The sequence below is a fragment of the Crinia signifera genome, chromosome 3 (genome assembly GCF_055691185.1).
Source record: "Crinia signifera chromosome 3, ASM5569118v1, whole genome shotgun sequence".
Lineage (NCBI taxonomy): Eukaryota > Metazoa > Chordata > Amphibia > Anura > Myobatrachidae > Crinia > Crinia signifera.
In genome coordinates, this window is record NC_139219.1 from 83676911 (window position 1) to 83696289 (window position 19379).

Below are 19379 nucleotides of genomic sequence, written 5' to 3' on the forward strand. Positions count from 1 at the left end.
AGGTTTAAAACAGCAGGCATGCAGAGGTATATTAACCCGGAGAAGCAATTCAGGCATCAACACGCTGACACGAATAGCGCGGCGGCAGCTGAGAACTCCAAGCCGGGACCAAGAACAGATCAGACAACGTCACAGCGTCAACACGTCATCTAGGACCGCCCCAACGCGTTTCGTCATGAGATGACTTCGTCAGGAGGCGTCATCTCATGACGAAACGCGTTGGGGCGGTCCTAGATGACGTGTTGACGCTGTGACGTTGTCTGATCTGTTCTTGGTCCCGGCTTGGAGTTCTCAGCTGCCGCCGCGCTATTCGTGTCAGCGTGTTGATGCCTGAATTGCTTCTCCGGGTTAATATACCTCTGCATGCCTGCTGTTTTAAACCTTACATGTATGTGACTATATTACTACAGTAAAAGTGTTCTTTACATTTATAATCACATCGTGCGCTTTCTGGTTTTTTCTCCTACATGTGCTGCTTCTTGAGGTCTTGGTGTTACCTCTCGCCAGAATTCAGCTGCACTACATGACCTACCAACATATGGACAGTTCTCCTATTGTTATAAGGGATCATTTGCGCTCATTAACCGGATCCTTCTGTATGTATGTATATATATATATATATATATATATATATATATATATATATATATATATATATATATATATATATATATATATATAAATAAATAAATAAAAGATTTAAAAAATAAATAAAAATCTGAACATTGGCATGTGCTTATGTGGTCACCCCCTTTGCTATGAAGCCCCTCAAAAGTTCTGGTGCAGCAAATTACCTTCAGAAGTCACACAATTAGTGAAATGAAGTCCACCTATGTGCAATCTAAGCATCATATGATCTGTTCAATCAAACACACCATCAAACACACCTGTTCTGAAAGACCCCAGATACTGCAACACCACTAAGCAAGAGGCATCACACCATGAAAAACAAGAAACTCTCCAAACAAGTCAATGACAAAGATGTTGAGAAGTACAAGAAAGGGTTGGGTTATAAAAAATATCCAGAACTTTGGTGATCCCCTGGAGCACCATCACACCCATCATGTTCAAATGAACAACAAACCTGTCAAGAGAGGACCACCCACCAAAACTCACAGATCGGGCAAGGAGGGAAGTAATCAGAGAGGCAGCACAGAGACCAAAGGAAACCCTGAAGGAGCTGCAGAGTTCCACAGCAGATGCTGGTGTATCTGTGCATGGGACCACAATAAGCCATACACTCCATAGAGCTGGGCTTAATGTTAGAGTGGCCCGAAAAACATCTGTTACTTGGTGTTAAAAATAAGAAGGCACGTTTTGAGTTTGCCAAAAGGCATGTGGGTGACTTCCCAAATGTATGGAGGAAGATGCTCTGGTCAGATGAGACTAAAATTTAACTTTTCAGACACCAAGGAAAATGCTATGTCTGGAGCCTTTGACCCCTGATCCTTTGACCCATGTCGATCTAATGAATGTAGACCTAAGTCTGTTCTGACAGATGTACCGCTTCCGTTGGAATGGCCTAGTCCAGTGGTTCCCAACCTGGGGTACTAGTACCCCTGGGGGTACTCTGCATAACAGTTGGGGGTACATGAAAATAATATGGGTAATGGCGGAAGATGAAAAAAAGTATTTTGATGGCAGAAGACCCATTGTCATGGAGAAGAACCATGTTGTGTCACGGTTCTGTCTTCAGCGTCATCAGCATCATCAGTGTTTCCTTGTGCTTTTGCCTGACCAGCAATCCACTGGTAGCTTCCCATGCTGCCCTCAGACATCAGCAATCATCTGCCCTGTGCTGACACAGGTGGAGGAAGCAGCAGCATTAATCCTACAGGTGTTAGTGGGAACCCTGGAGACAATACACAACCAGCGGCCAGACACAGAAGGGCATGATTCCTGTCCGCTACTACTTAATATAAGGACATGCATAAGGATACGCATACCGCTCACTTCCACTCCACTCATAAGTACTGTCTATATTTCAAATTGAGAGGAGGGGGTACTCTTCAATGAAAAGCCTAATCAAGGGATACGGGAGAGAAAAAAAGGTTGGGAACCACTGGCCTAGTCAAAGCCCAGATAGCAATCCAATTAAAAATCTGTGTCAGACTTGAAGATTACTGTTCACAAGCAGAAACCATCCAAAATGAAGGAGTTGGAGCAGTTTTGCCTTGAGGAATGGCAAAAATTCCAGTGGCAAGATGTGGCATGCTCATAAAGACTTATCCAAAGCGACTTACAGCTTTAATTGCCGCAAAAGGTGGCTCTACAAAGAACTGACTTTAGGGGTGTGAATAGTTAGGCACGCTGAAGTTTTCTGTTATTTTGCCTATTTGTTGTTTGCTTCACAACAAAAAAAAAATCTTCCTGGTTGTAGGCATGTTCTGTGAATGAAATTATGCAAACTTTCAAACGATCCATTTTTATTTCAGGTTGTAAGGCAACAAAACATGATAAAAGCCAAGGGGGGTGAATACTCTTGCAAAGGACTGTATATTTATACACAAAGATACATATACATACACACTTTTATACAGATGTAGCGCCGCTCATCCACCCTGCAATTCGGGGCACACGGGCCATGGCGGTGCACAAGGCGACAGCGGGCTGAGCTGCGACCTTGCACTCTACCCATGTTTACCTATGGGCGCGAGTACTTAGACGAGTACACGGGTCCTAGTTGAGGGAACACTTAGCACAAAAGGAATGCGTGGCAGGATAGATCAGTGTGGCTACATCTGTAGTTTGATCAGGTTTTTTACACAGATTGTGAGAGAACACAATACTAACCATTGGAGGAGTGAAGGAGGCTAAGCAGTGTGTCCAGAAGATATCGGATGATTGTGCGAAGCTGCTCAGTTGAGGAAGAATGGATCAATTCTCTAGAATCAAACTGTTCCCTCAGGATTCTTCTGCTCATACCAAGAGCCACCTTAAGCCTTTGAACTGCGTGATGAGCCAGGTTCAGTTGGAGCTGCAGCTGTATGCAGTCTTGGTAAGCAGAAAAAACTCTGCTATCCTCTTCTACAGCCTTGTCTGGTTTTCTCAGAAAATACTGTGCATTGTTGGCACTGTTCAGTGGAGGGAGATCAATGCTCTGAAGCAGAGTCTCTAATCGATGGCAAGCAAGATTATACCTGGACAATGAAATTCAACTGCATTGTAAAATAAGATCAGACTATAGCACATACAAGTCATTGTACTATAAAAGCACGGTTTGGGCAATGGTAGATAAATTACATTGAAAATATTGCTTGAAGTTAAACATTTTACAGAACTAACCTGCACTGGATGTCTTCCTGTAGTGCTACCATCATTGTAAGGTGCTGGTCAATCTCTGGCTGACTTGAAGACTCGTTTTCCCCTCTCAGTGGGTCGTGCATTAGTTTCAGTTCACTCTCCCATGGTAAGATATAAGTATGGCCATAATAAAAGCCCAGGGGGATCTTGGCCCTTGCATTTGTGCTTCCATAACGTCCAATTACTGTAATCTATGTTTATAACAAGCATACCATATAAATATATTTCCTCATGTTTCTATAAAAGTACATATAGTCGTCATGTGATCATCTTAAGTCTGGAGGTAAACTGTACAATCATTCTAGCTCAATTATTTCAGAAATAAGGCAGGTGTATTAGATCTAAATGGACAATCTAGAGGGTTGGGCAATAAGCAGCCCTCCAACTGCTTTTTAACTACACATCCCAGCATGCCCTACAACAGTTTTGCTATTTCGCCATGGCATGCTGAGATATGTAGTTAAAAAACAGCTGGAGGGTCAATTATTGTTCAAAGAAATGTGCAGCACATGTATTTTTTTCAGTACAGGTTGAGTATCCCTTATCCATATATTAAAAAAACAAGTAACACCGGGTACATTAGGCAGTTATTCAAAAAGTTTTTCCCTCATTACCTTCATAAACCTGCAGACAGGGGGTGGTATCAAATCATGTAGAATAAGTGAATGGGTGCTGATGTCTGTTGCAACCACTAATCTTCTACCATCTACTTCTTCACCTAAGCTCCAAATATCAATGGATAAAGAGGCCAAATCGCCGCAGGTAGGAATAAGAATATCTGTAAGGAGCACAGGTCTGCCAAAATCCAAAGTCACAAACCTCCTTGCACCTAAGCATAAAAATAAAAGGTTATTAAACAAAAACAGCTAAAAAAAAGCTATTTAAAACAGAATGAGTGACTTCCAGACAGAACGGTTTATGGGAAGGTACAGGAAAAAACAAAACCATTACACGGTTGCTCTTACCTGAGTGCATTCTCTCAATAATAATGGACTGATGAGGAGGTGGCTGGAGGAAATGAGACGCATGAGAGATCGCCAAGGCAAGACCTGAACCCAGCTGAGTCTGAAACAAATTGTAAATATGATGAATATTATACAGATATCATTTATGTATCAGTTGCTTATATAGCAGACAAACTGCACAGTACATTAAAGAGAATATTGGCCCATCACATCAGTCCCTGCCACAGTGGAGCTTACAATATATATTCCCAATCACATGTACACACATTCAAACTAGGGTTTATTTTGTTGGGAGCCTATAATAGGAATCGTACCCATGTCCTTAGTGCTGTGAGGCAGTAACGCTAACCATTACATTGTCCGTGCTGTCCAAACAGAAGTGTGTGTTTGTGTAAACAAATATTTTCAAGACTGAATAAAGACTGACTGTGTAGCTGTAAAATATAATTGCGTCTTAATGATCAGACCTGTTCTTCGATTACTGAATTGATGACTAATTTACTAATAATGCATATGGGGTGGTATTCAATTGTTACATCGCACCCAATCTCCCATCTAAAGTGACAGGAGATCTCGGTGCGATATTCAATTGATCAACTTGTTTGCACAGATCGTGTTAATTATGGTCAGGTTTAGCAACGCATTCATGCATTTAAGCTCATCACCCCGAAGGATAGCGAGCCAAAATGCTGGTGAAAAACAATTGAATACCGCTCTAAGTTTCAATATACACATCAAACCACTGTCTGCAACTAGTCAGCAATTATCTAACTGATTGACCTTGTACAATTCTGCATCAAAATTACAAAGCTGGTAAAAACCCTAGTGTCTAGAGAGAGTAGCAACTGAAGCTCCCTACTATTCATTCTTCTATATCTACCCAATCCAGAACAAAGACCAGACATAGTGACTTTTTTTTAAACATTAGGGGTATCTATGTAATCCCTGTGACACTCCTTTATTTCTTTTAAAAAATGCAGTTTCTAAATTAGTACAGGGAAACTAGAGGCAAATTGTGTAAGTAGAAATCAAGTGAAACAGTTAAACATGGACATATTTATTACACACCCCTAAACAAAAAAAACTAATATCTAGACCTTCTTACCCCTCTAGATTTGTTAGCATTTTTGCCATGCCCAGCAAGGATTGCAGGTGGAGAATCAATGACTGTGCCAGGAAACAGCTGTGCAAGCTCTGCGTTGATAACAGCAGACACAGCCTCATTGGGTGGCGTGAGTGGTGGAGTCATGAAGAGAGGCGTCGTTTTGGGGGTTGGAGGGATAACATCAGATGGATGGATGAAAAACCCTGGTGCTGCGACAGGGTTGGAAGGCACAGAGTTGTGTACCGGGCCTACGGCTGAGGCAGCCGCGGCTGCTGCTGCTGTGGTCTGGTGCAATTTGGCCTCCAGTTTTGCCTTCTGGAAAGAATAAACCATTAAATAAACCACCCAAAACAACTTATATAAACAGGATTAATAAAAGTATACAACAAAATAATTGTCTTCACAACCATAAGCATTTAATGGGTAACGTTTCTACAGAATAATCCCCAATCCAACCCAAATATTGGAGAGTTAAAACAAAAAACACCACACTAGGAAAATTACATAGGTAAAAAATGTAAATAAGATTATCTTAACTGCCGCAACACCACAATAGCTTGAGAAGTACAGTACTGTATTTTTAGAATGCCATATAGACTATAAAAAGATGGCATTGGAGGATGAAATAAAATGGAAGACATTTGTATGCACTTTTTGAGGGCAGAATATCATAGCTGAAGAAAACCATTTTGGGTGGCAAATAACCATCAAGAGTTGACCATTACTCATTTTTTTTGGGTCTCAAGTGTCATTGGGTATTTGGGTTTTCACATTTATGAGATTAGATTAAGGGGGGCATTCAATCTTGGACAACATCTCTGATATTAACTTGAATCTGCATTGTCGAAAACGGTCACTGGATTGTAATATCCTTGGCCGTTTTCACCAATTCACAGGCATTCCAGCATTCGGAAAAACAGAATGACGTTGAATTGGTTGGAAACGGACAATATTTCTGCCTATCAGAAATATCGTCCGATATGGAATACCCCCCTAAATCTGGGTACAAAATAGTTAAAAGCTGTTTCAGATGTATAGAGAAATGCTTTCCAGCGCTAAAATGCCAGAACACAGCCCAGTAAAAATGAAGAGGCACATAAAATTCACATAAATATATTTGTATTTTAGTAGTATGTTGTACGTAAATTGTAAATGTAAATGATCCTCCAAAAGGGCAAACCGCAGGCATGCCTGATAGGGCAGCTAGATTGGGATGTGCAGGTAAGCATCCCTGATATCCAGAGAGGCTCGAAAACCCTCCTTTCCAGGCCGGAGATTACCGCCCACAAGGACTCCATTCTGAACTTGAACACTCGTAAATACAGGTTCAGTGACTTGAGGTTCAGAATTGGGTGCACCGAGCCATCCGGCTCTGGTACTTTGAATAAGTTTGAGAAATAACAGGACTTCTTTGGGAAGAAGGGACCAGGACAATGACCCTAGTCCGAACCAACTTTTGTAACGCTACTAGTAGTGTATACCGAGTAACCTGGGAAACCGGAAGAGCGGACTTGAAAAATCTGCAAGGTGGGCAAGTGCTGAACTCTAGTTTGTACCCCTGGGAAATGACATTCCATACCATGGAATCCTGACAGGAAATATGCCAAATGGGACAGAAAAACAGCAACCACGCCCCCATCTCTAGTGCCCCCAGGGACTGAGGTATGGCGTCAGGCTTAAGATTTTGAGGAGACTGAGCCAGTGCTCTGCTCCTGGGAGCTAGCCGCAGTGGGTCTATGCAGTTTTCCCCTACCACCCATGTCGCATTGGAGGTGCCCCTGGGCTTAGTCCGAAACCTGCCCCCCCACGAAAGGACTGCAAAGGGGGGGTCGGAAAAGATCGCCTGACAGGTGGAGTTCCTGAGTAGAGGAAGGTGGATTTTCCAGCCATGGCTTTTAAAATCTAAGCGTCCAGTTCCCTGCATAACAACGACTCACTTGGAAAAGGGAAGTGCCTCTACGCTCTTTTTGGATTCTGCATCAGCCATCCACGTACGCAACCATAAGGATGTGCATACTAGGACCACCATAGTGGAGATCCTGGCATTAATGACACCGACCCCCTTAAAAGGTATCACAAATGACATGTGTGGTATCCTGAATGTGTTTAACCACGGTTATCATATCAACCAGGGTTTTTCCACCCACCAGGCCTTTATAACATCTTCTGACAATGCCTTGGCTACTAAAATACTGAATTCAACAGCCACAATGCATGTTCTGTGTAGAAGAAAACCCCGTCACAGATTATCCCACAAAGGAAGCTGCCAGTCTAGTCATCGTGCCACCATTAGAATATACACTTATCAGTTCCTTCTTGGCCATAAAGAGCACAAGAACTAACTTAAAGCTCATGGATTACTCTAGGCAATGAAGGAAAAACTGTAATTTGGGGAGTGGGTAAGAGGGTTTATATGAAACTTAAGAAGCACCATAGAAATCCACGAGCACCAGGACCCTACTCAACAGTTCCTGGAGAATCTGTAAATTATTTTATGCAAGACCAACCACCGTCACGCTGGTAAAGAAAACAAAGGCCAAGAACAACATCCCCTGACTGACAAATTCAGATTTTTGACCATTCAGAACTCACTATTGTGAAGTAGTTTGGGCAACCCCTGTGTAGTGTAGTCGGAAGTAGGGAAGCAGATTTGGCACTGAACGATTATCCAAATAAGACAATTGTGATAGCTTTGTTAAGACATGGCCAAGATAAACTGAGACATCAAGAACTAGAAATTAATTATTGTTCTGCAAATCTGGGGAAACCGTGGTGCCCATCCTTTTGCATGAATAAAGATATGCATCCTTGTTGCATTCCATGCTATTATTAATGGATCTCAGAGACATTTTTAAAATGTCCATCTGAAAACTAGTCTTCCAGGACTTCATGTTCGGTCAAAATAGCTTGTGTATTTTGGACAAGTAAAAATTATTCATTAGAACCCTTCAGTTATGAAACCCAGCTGTTGCACTTTTTCTTTGGGAATGCAACTGGAATAAAAATCTTCTGGGTGGTGAGCCCAGGGGGTCTAGGACATGTCAACTCCAGATGGGGCAGAAGTCTGTTTGGTACTTGGCTTATCAAGAGGCTGAAGTCATGGGCTTTCAACCGGTCTTGTTTACAGTCTATCACATGCATAAAAATTGGAGCTCTTCCTCATTGTGAAATCCCTTCCTCAAAATCCATCTGGGATCATATGGTGCCATATCTGACACGTCCGAGGACACAGTCAGAAGAGCTGATTTTCCCAAAACGAGCTGGTCCCATGCCAACAATGAAGTCTGGCTCTGAAGTGGAGTCCTGGAAAAGGGAATTGCCTTGCATGAAGCTACCATCTTTCAGAAGAGCTGCATATATCAGAGGACAGAGACCTGAGGCCGCTGAAGACGTCCTCTCACCAATAACTGAAGGTTTTTTTATCTTCTGTGGAGGAAGAAAAACTTCTGACAGCAAGTGTTGAATAGGAGACCCAGGACTGCAATCCCCCTGAGAAGTAATTAATTTGGACTTAGGATCATTTAGAACTCAACTGCGAGTCTCTTAGATAGTTCACCACACAATCTGCAGATATTGCAGGAGCAAGGTCTGTAAGGAGGCCTTTATAGGGAGGTCTTCCAAATAAGGAATGATGGCGATTCCTTTTAGCCTCAACAAGGAACCATGGCAGCCCACAGCCATTGTGAAAATGATTGTCAAGATATGCAGAGTCCGTCATATTGGATGATAGAAGGACTGACACCTGGAATTCAAGGTCTGGATGTACTGACCAGGAAGAGAGAGCTCTGTTGTCCAGAAGCCTTATGGATAAAAGTTTCAGGGGAAGAATGAGTGTTCATTATGTTGCAATTATTGTAGACCTAATTGTTGCACAAGGAGCCACAGAAATGCACTTCCATCACTGAGAACACTTAATTTGTTTAGTTTGTGAGGGCAAAGCCTTCCACAGAGAATAAACTATTTGTAGGGGTTATTACTACTTGTTTATTGAATAGATTCCTATTGACATCAACCCTAGAGAGGGGGGTGCATTGAAATACTGACATAGCAAAGTAATACCACCAAACACCACAAAATCAAGAGTGGCCACACTCTTTTAAAGCCCCTCCTCCTCTACCCCATCACAAGGGGAGGACAACTTTGTACAGATAAAATATTCTACACAATCCTTTAGCCACACAAACTGAAGGGAGTTTAAACATGCATACACACTGTACAATTTTTTGTACCAGGTTATACCAGCAGATGAGTGGCGTTGAGGACGGCTTTGCATAGCTCTGCTCTATGCAACAGCATCCTCCCCCCTATGTCGGCGCCGGTCAGGGGGAAAGCCGCTCAGTGTGTATGCACTGAGCAGCATTCCCCGCAGCGATGATTGACATCATCGCTGTCCATACACGCTGGGCATAGTCGCCCAGTGTGTATGGACCTTTAGTCTTGAAGAAAGTTAACTGTTAAGTGCCCAACCGAACACCAAAGTTGCAGGGACTTGAATTATTCTACGTGGATTTCTACAGCAGTTGTACAAACCTTAACATCTGGCCTAAGCACAATTATAAAGCTGTAGATTTCGCTGTTTAGAGTTTTAAATCAGCAGATAATGAATGAACTCCACAATCCACTATTCTGTATTACCAATGCTATAAAAGCAGGCTTGTAAATAAGTACTCTTGCAGACCTACATTTTAGTAGTTTGATTACATAGCAGCTTATATAAATATTGTTTCCAGTATACAGAACTATTTCACAGCATTTTGCACAAGATTCTCAGCATGTGGGGTTCAAGGCGAATGTGGGAAAACGTCCTCCCACCTGTTGCTGAAGCTTCAGAAGCTGCTGCTGTTTCTCTTGCAGTACCTGGAGCTGCTGCTCGGCTGAGGCCATTGCATGGGAAAGCGACTGCAGAGCAACCTGAGCTGCAGAACTCAGAGCTGTCGAGGCTTCTCCCACCGTCCCGGCAGACAGGCCGCCCACCGCTGGGGTCACACCAAACGTACTCACTGGCATGGGGCAAGAGAAAGACAAAAGGATGAAGATAAGGCTGCTCCTGTATTGAAATACTGTACTAAACTATAGATATGCATACAATGATAAATATATACACAAAATAGTATTCAATACTAGGTGTAATCTTTAATAGGAACATACTGGATGAATCACTGTAAAGGTAAGGTCAATTCTAGAAAAAAAAAAAAAAAGTAACAAAAATACACACACACACACACACACACACACACACACACACACACACACCCCCCCCCCCCCCCCCCCCCATCAAGAAATAATCAGATTGTGTATTTGTGTAATGTAGATTAAGGAAAGCCATTAAGTTTTTTTCTTTTTTTGTTTTGTCTAAGTTAAAATGGCTTAATTTATCACCCTGAGGAAAGAATGCTGTGTGTTCTGAAATGTCTTTCATATTATTGTAAAACATAGTGGTTTTTGCGAGCTGTGATAGCGAGCAGTGCTGACTGTTCGCTGTCTCAGCTCGCAGAGTCAGCCTTCAACTGACCCCCTGTGCACGCAGTTTCCCTGTCGCTAGGATTTTGTGGGCGACGGGGAAACGTGTGTGTGTGTGTGTGAGAGTGCATTCACTCAAACAGCGAGGCTCGCAGCTAAATGCAGCGGGCTCCCTGCATTATTCGCAAGCGTCACTGTTTGGGGGAATCCTCACTGTCCTCTGACAGAGGATTCCCCCGCAACGTGGAATAGGGAGAGCAGCCGGACCAGGGGTTAAACGGTGAGGGTCGCTTGTTCTCGGTAATCCCCACCGTTTAATCTCCCTCACCGACCGCATCCAATATGGGCCATAGAATTACAAAATATACACTTTATTCAAGACTGAGGAAAATTTGTATTTTATTTATTAAAGATAATAGGAAGATTAAATTAAAACCAAAAAAATGGCTATGAATAAGGCATTCAGTATATTGAAAAAATACGCTAATAAAACATGAACAGATGTCAAATCTGTGGTCATATGTTGGTTTTGATATTTCTTTTTTATAGAACTCTAAGTTCTTTTTATTTGCTGTAATTTGAGTAAATGTAAACCTGTGGCAAACAAAATTAAACCCTTATAGGGTCATATGTCAGACAGACATCATGGCAAACACTGGGGATTGCAGAAACCCAACGTGCTGTATCTCCCTGACTTCTGATCTTATCCTTCCTTTTGAAGGATTTCTTATGAATCAGCCTATCCGATAATCTGATCACCAGTTGGCTCGCCACAATTGCAAATTGGGGCATTAGATGTATGGCCAGCATTTCAGAGTGGGTAAATTCTCTTACACTTGTGCGGCGCTGTATAGCTGTCCTTTAAGTGTAATATCAATCCAAGGACCAAGAATTGTGATGTACAGTAGCGGACACATGTATAAGCAAATATACCCCATATATCAGGAGTGATCGATTTTGCCAGGTGAAGAATGTGAAACACTTCAAACCCAAGCAACGATACACAGGTGAGGGAAACATCAAACCTTTTCAAACATATCACCCATTTAAAATAAACATTCTAACTAAAATCAATTTATTAGACAATGACATTTGGCGATTTACACTTTCAATTTTAAAATGACCATATTTAAAAAAAATAAATAAGGAAAAGGTTTTAAGAAGAAGTAAATAAAAATTGTATATACCGGTAAACGTACTTGCATCATCCCTCTCAATTCTGGTTCCATCACTAGTAGACACGCAAGTAAAGTGCAAAGGTTCTACTTCTAGCAGTCCTGTCAGAGAAGTGAAGCTGCCCTCCGCAGCCGTGCAGCTATTCACTTTTCCACTGCCTGTGAGGGGCAAAAGTATCAGTTTTAAAAACTTGCTCAAACCAAATATCTATTGATTCAGGAAAAACAAATGGTCGTCTCAATTTACATGGAGTACATCAAAACATTTAGAATACTAAAACTAAAAATCAATATTCAACATTGTTTATGTTAACTCATTTTCTCAGAGACACAGACTTTGGATATACTGTAGTATAGAATGTAGTGAGCACTTCAAAGTTATTGGCAAAAGCTCAGAGCCAACGATTCTACCAACTGTCTCTCTAGACCAGGGGTAGCCAACCCTAGCCCTCGAGAGCTACCAACAGTTCACATTTTACAGACAACCTAGCTGCTGCACAGCTGCACTCATTAATCACCAACACATTTTAAAAGATCCACAGATGGAGCTAATTAGCTCACTTGTGATTCTGTGAGACCTGTAAAACATGCACTGTTGGTAGCTCTCGAGGACTAGGGTTGGCTACCCCAGCTCTAGACAATACAACAAAGGTGAGGGTAATGGGGAGTACAGGACTAGATGGAAAGAGAAACAGATTTGCAAATATGTTTTAAAGTACAGGTATAGAAGGAGGGTGCCAAGTATAGAGGGAAATAAGAGGCTGGAAGTGTCATGAGAGAACAGTTGAAGGAAAGGTATAACATCACATTGTGCATGAGTCTGACTGGCATTCTAGGGAGTGCAGAGAAAGGGTAAAGAGGAGTAGTTAAGGGAGCAAGTTCAATCCAACATGTGGCCTTTATGTGCAGGTAATACACTATTCTCTCTATAGCCAGAAAATAATGGAGGGAGAACATTCCTGTGATTCTCACATTTATTTAGTGAGTACAAACCCAAAAGTTTACTAAGAAATTAAGTATACCAAGTTCGTACATTTATACGATGCAGGGGACCACAACCGATGGATAATGCCATGTTGCGCTGTACACAATACCTTCTGGTTGGAATGCAGCACAGACAACCTGAAGATATTGCATGTGACCTCTGGAAACGCACATTAGGGTATATACACTGCCTGATACGCACAATAGGTCGTACAGATTCTGATGGGAACTAGATATTGTGTCAATGTCAGAATAGTGTGTCTCTAAGGATCTAGTCTTTATTTCTGAGGTAGCATTAGATTGTATGGTATCTGTATGTTTTCTGGGATTATACTCATGCTGTTAAATATCAAAATATATTTAGAGGCAGATATAGTTAGCTTTGTGGTTTAAAGGCCCCCATTCACCTGAGAGATATGACCACTTTACATTCGACTCAGTGCTTCGGTAACAAGGGATCGGATTAAAAGCGGCCATATGTAATTTTCCTCATACTATGATCAGAGGCGCGTTCCCGTGCTGTTCAGATTGGAGCCGCAGATAGTCATGGCTGCCATGAATAATAATCAGATCCCACAGCCTTGACCGGGATCGCATACAATATATTTTATGCAAAGGGACCGCATATGATGTATCATATGTGGTCCAGACGCCGGTGAGTTGGTGGGATATCGCAAGCAATACCTCCCATTAGTGGATCGGGGCCTTAACATTTGGAGCTAGTCAATGACTAATTCACACCCACAGCACCTATGTCAAGCATCTGAGATTGTACTAAAGTAGAACGTGCCTCCTACATGTTGTTGTGGTTCTGAAGACTAATAAAAAAATTATCACACAATGTAAAATGTAGATCACTTACCTAAAAGGACATCTGAAAGGTCAATTTCATCAGACTGTATAGCAGAGCTGCTGTTATAAATATTTTTACAAGAGGAACCACTGACTTCCAAATCAAAGAGCACAGGGTCAAAAGGAGAACTGTACAGCCCATATCTGTCACCAAAATATGTATTAATATAAAGAACGCAAACATCACAAATCAGCTATAAGAATAACAAATGTTTAGCAGATGCAATTGCATTCTAACAATGTGGCAGTCATATGTTCCCACGGATAGAGCTACTTTGTTCACTCTTACCACTTTTAGACCGCAAAATGCAGGGTCACACCAGGACTTTGAAACGGTTCAGTCCTGGTGCGACCCTGCATTTCGGTCTTTTCAGCCCTCCTCAGCGAACCGGCAATATTGCCGGTTCACTGACGTAATCCAGGGGCGCGACAGGGCGTCATCGGGGGAGAAGGCAGCGCTTAGCTCTGGCGTTGCTCCAAGCACTGCCTCCTCCATTGGTATGAATGGGAAACAGGTCACTCAACCCAATTAACCCGTTCACACTGCAAAACACCACAGCAACGAACTGGTAAGAACCCTTATTTTTTACCAGTTTCTATTGCCGTGTTGCTACCGGTTCGCGGAACCCGATAACCCCTTTCATATTGCACCAATTACCGTGACGAACCGGCATGAACAATATAATTAGGTGCAATGTGAAATGGGTATTACACTGCAAGAGAACTGTGGCATGACCCTAAGAACTCACGTATGTGGGAATGTCAGACTGTTATTACCCCAATTATGTTGGCGCTGTATAGGTAGGATTAAAGTTGGAGTAAAGAGTACGCTTGTTTATTTATATTAAAAGAATTAGGAGAAGCAGTGCAGCATTTGTCTTTTCAAGGAATGCTCAAGCAAGACACATTTTCAACATAGTTACCTGGTTTGAAGAAGTGCCTCCATAGGTGTAAGCCTATCCTGCAACTGTCTGGAAACAGCGGTGAGCAGTGAGGCACAGGAGGTGCTACAACCAGCCAGATCTTCATCTTTTACATAATTTAATAAGACAAAATACCAGTAGACTGACCCTGCAAGCAGAAAACTATTGTTAAGTGACAGATAAAAATTTTTTTACATTTAATAAAGCAAAAGGCAGGGCATATACCTCCAGTTGCAGCAGAGGGAAGATAGTTGATGTTCTCCAGCAAAGCCTTCAAAAGGACAAACCCAAAGCCCTGTTGATTAGGATCACATTTTCCATTGCTTAGGGGGAAGAAAAAGAAATGACATTTTTCTACTATCACAAACAAAAATACCACCCTATAAATAAAAAATTACTTTACACAGGCTACCTGAAAACCAAGGGCAATATGAGGCGCAGGCAGTTCTGGAATTTCTGCCCCTACTTTTAAAAGGGCAATTACTTACAAATTGAAATGGTTTCTCCCAGAGCTCAGTGGGGGTCATTCAGGTGCAGTCAGAGTTGCTATCACTGCTGCTTCCTTGGAATACCGGTATAAACATACTGTAGAACAAAACCTATATATAATAAGCACAAATGGTTGATTGTATCAAGTGCACTTATTGTGGTCCGTATGTTTCGATAGGACAAATTTAAGATAATAAGGCAAAATCATAGAAACTCCAGAACAGCCTGCCCCTTTGCAGGTCATTACATATTGCTCAACCTGTTTGCTTTTTCATATCTATAGTTAATGGAGAATTTAATTGAGTTATTTCATACCAACCTTATGCAAAGAGCTAAGAAGCGGGCACATTTATGGGCAATACTTCTTCCAGCCTCAAAAAAACAAGTGCGCACAATATCAGAAAGACACTTTCTTGTTTTAGTAAGTAAACTCTCTTTTCCTTCGCGCAAACTAGAAAACAGAAAGAAGCAGTCAGAGTAATACTTTTTAGCTTGTAACTGTTCATTATACCACTAGATAGCAGAAATTTAAACCTCAGGAAAGTTAACATAGTCAGGGAAACCTACAATTTTTTTGCATCTACATGCCAAACGATAAACTGCACTAAAATACATCTCAGTATTTTGGGGAAGAGCGGAAGGGACCCGAGCCTATATATATGTGAAAAAATGGAAATGCAAACAAACACTCCCGACAGCCTTGATCCTGGCCCGTTTTCGTTTTGCCCGACAGCAAACCAGCAGTCGGGATTCAATGTCCCGTCTGCCGATCTTCAAAAAGTGGACGTGTCCGCATAAAAGGCCACGGATTGTCGATCTGCGGCTTCGATTGTGAAAATACACGCCCATTTTCAGCAGAAGGGGCTGACAGCTTCTGAAGTCGGACTCATTCTGCCCTGATCTCTCCTCAATGCTGTCAGTAAAGACAGCATTGATTAGGGACCCGCCGCTATTTCTCCTGTCGGGAATAGCGGCAGAATATTGAATAACCCCCGTAGGGGTAAATTTATTAAAACATTTAAAAATGGAAAAAAAGGTGATTTTGACAAAAGCGCACAATTTTATGTATCACACGGTAGAGAATAACCAGTTGGTTTCGTGGAGATGCTCCCTAGAAAGTGGATTATCATTGAAGCAGGACAGGAGGAAAACACTCTCGTTGGTTTGGGGGCACTATTACTATTAAACTTATTGATCTGGTTTAAAATATAAAAATAAGGGTAGAGAGTGCCTATTAAGACACACTATCAACACCACTGCACTCACAATCGGATAATATCCGTTCAATAGTTAAACAATATCTTTACTTGTAAGTTATACTAACCTCAGTATCGTGATTTGTAGATATCGGATAAAAAAATCCTTCAATAAACACACATACATAAATCACAAATAACCTGCTCACAAGCCTTGCGAAATACCAATGAGCATTTAAAAAGGTACTACACTACATAGTTGACACTATAAATACGTTTAAAATAAGGTTGGATAAACATTTATTGGTTAAAAACATTCATGGGTACGAATAAGTAACAATCTGTCTTTAAAATATCAGAACATACTATACAACAAGGTATAAGCTACTATAAACATAGGGTGAACTAGATGGACGCAAGTCTTTACTCAGCCTCACCTACTATGTAACTATGTAGATAAGGCTGAATAAAGACTTGCGTCCATCGAGTTCAACCTAGGTTTTAATAGCTTATCCCTTGTAAAAGACAGAATATGATTCTTATTAGTACCCTTGGATGTTTTTATACAATAAATGTTTGTAATTTATAACACTAATCGACCCTGGTGTTGTTATGAAGCTAGTTCATATAAGTGCTTTAAATGCTCAATGATATTTACATATCATAGTCAGTACGTGTGCGCATATGTGTAGTGTTCACTCCAGGAGTGACACCGGGCAGGGCGCTGGGGGGCGGACCGGGCACACCGACATCAAAGCTGGGGGCGTGCCCGGGCCGCCGACGTCATGAAAGGGGCGTGCCCGGGCCACGACGTCATGAAGGGGGCGTGCCCGGGCCGCCGCCGTCATGAAAGGGGCGTGCTTGGGCCGCCGCCGTCATCAAAGGGGGCGGGCCCGGCCACCACAGTCATCAAAGGGGGCGGGCCCGGCCCCTCCGAATACACTGTGCTGCCAGGGAAGCGCCAGGCATCGCCGTCAACGGCGACGCTGGGCTTCCCCGTGAGGCTGTTTTAGCGGGGCGCTGCGAGACAGGCAGGGCGCATTTTGCCCTTTAAAAATCGGGCAGGGCGCAGCGCCCCGCTAAAACAGCCTAGCGGGAACACTATATGTGGCTCCAGGTATATCAAAGCGTGATGGACTAGTGGTCATGAAATGTCATGTAATTAGCATCACTTTGTAGCACTTCTATGAACTAGCTTCATAACACCACCAGGGTCTTTAAATGCTCATTGATCTGTATCAAACCAGCAGTCTGTAGAGCCAAAAATTAGAAAGAAGAAGAAAAAGGGATTTTTGTAAGAACTTACCGTTCGAATCCCTTTCTCTGATATGGTCCTGGTGACACAGCTCAACACTGGGATGTAGGAGGGTCCGAAGGAGCCAGGCACCTATCCTAAAGCTTTAGAGGGTAGGCTCCTCCCCTACTGCATCCCTGGACTCTTCAGTTCAATCTTTCAAAGCCACTGGAATACATTAACTCAGTACAAACGCCTGCACATATTATATGCACATTTTATAACAGAAACTGTTAACTTTTAACCATTTTAACATGAACATCATGAAACTTCTGGCATACTTACTGAGCGTAAGGGAGGGATCGCTGTGTCACCAGGACCATATCAGAGAAAGGGATTCGAACGGTAAGTTCTTACAAAAATCCCTTTTTCTCTTTCAATGGTCCTGGTGACACAGCTCAACACTGGGACGTTCCAGAGCCGGTCCTTTGGGAGGGTACGCTCAGGTCTGCAGCTCTCAGCACTGCTCGCTTGAATGATGCGTCCTCCAACGCGAACTCATGGAATCTATAGAATTTGGCAAATGTGTGAACAGATGACCAAGTGGCAGCTCTGCAAACCTGCTCAGCTGTGGCCCCATGTCGAACCGCCCAAGAGGTGGCAACTGACCTGGTGGTATGCGCATTTATTTTGGCCGGTACTGGTCTACCCACTTTGGTGTATGCAAAGGCTATCACAGACCGCAACCACCTAGCAATAGTCTGCTTAGATGCAGGCCAACCAATTTTGTGTACGTCATACAATACCAACAATGTGTCAGTCTTCCTGACACTCTTCACTCTGTCCACATATATGCGTAAGGCACGCACAACATCCAAAGTTCTCAACTTGTCCCTTTTCTTAGAACCCTCTGGGGGTTGAAACACAGGTAGAACTATCTCCTGATTTAAATGGAAGGTAGATACCACCTTCGGTAAAAACTGAGGCACTGTTCTTAAAACAGCCCTGTCATCATGAAAAATTAAGAAGGGAGATTTACATGACAAAGCTCCCAATTCTGAAACTCTTTTAGCAGATGCTACTGCTAACAAAAACACTAGCTTCCACGTGAGAAACTTAAAGTCAGCCGACCTTAAAGGTTCAAAAGGTGCCTTTTGAAGGCATTCCAAAACCAGTGATAGATCCCAAGGTGCTACTGGTTGCTTGTATGGAGGTTTCAACCTGGATACTCCTTGTAAAAAGGTTTGAATTTCCGGCAAAATGGCTATCTTTTTCTGGAAATAGATGGACAAGGCCGAAATCTGCACCTTCAGTGACTGAAGGCTTAGGCCCGATGAAAAACCATCTTGTAAGAATTCCATCATTCTTGATAGCTTAAAATGAGATGTATGAGCCTTTCTTCTCTCACACCATCGAATGTAAGTCTTCCAGACTCTATAATAATTTGCCGAAGATACAGCTTTTCTGGCTTTTATCATAGTCTGTACTACTGCCTCAGAAAACCCTTTTCTTTTCAAAATGGTGGTTTCAATAGCCAGGCCGTCAAAATCAATCGATCTGAATCCAGGTGATTGAATGGGCCTTGTCTTAGAAGGTCTGGTCTCAGAGGTAGACGCCATGAGTCCACAGACAACCTCTGAAGCCTCGAGTACCAGGATCTCCTTGGCCAATCTGGGGGAACGAAGATCACTGG

At 42.3% G+C, this 19379-nt stretch overlaps 1 protein-coding gene across 10 annotated transcripts in view; it reads right to left on the minus strand.

The window, feature by feature from the left end:
- Window positions 1–19379, minus strand: part of BIRC6 (baculoviral IAP repeat containing 6) — a 262531-nt gene that overhangs the window by 171401 nt on the left and 71751 nt on the right. For 5 of the 10 annotated variants that reach the window (XM_083176122.1, XM_083176126.1, XM_083176121.1 and 2 more), the window contains exons 19-29: window positions 15576–15707; window positions 14993–15090; window positions 14768–14915; window positions 13855–13988; window positions 12021–12167; window positions 10186–10373; window positions 5374–5688; window positions 4269–4368; window positions 3918–4132; window positions 3286–3494; window positions 2794–3140 (exon numbers count right to left, since the gene is read on the minus strand). In XM_083176122.1, the coding sequence (XP_083032248.1) occupies window positions 2794–3140; window positions 3286–3494; window positions 3918–4132; window positions 4269–4368; window positions 5374–5688; window positions 10186–10373; window positions 12021–12167; window positions 13855–13988; window positions 14768–14915; window positions 14993–15090; window positions 15576–15707 (2033 nt within the window). The remainder of the gene's footprint in view (window positions 1–2793; window positions 3141–3285; window positions 3495–3917; window positions 4133–4268; window positions 4369–5373; window positions 5689–10185; window positions 10374–12020; window positions 12168–13854; window positions 13989–14767; window positions 14916–14992; window positions 15091–15575; window positions 15708–19379) is intronic. The other 5 variants (XM_083176127.1, XM_083176119.1, XM_083176125.1 and 2 more) reach the window with 4 other exon arrangements.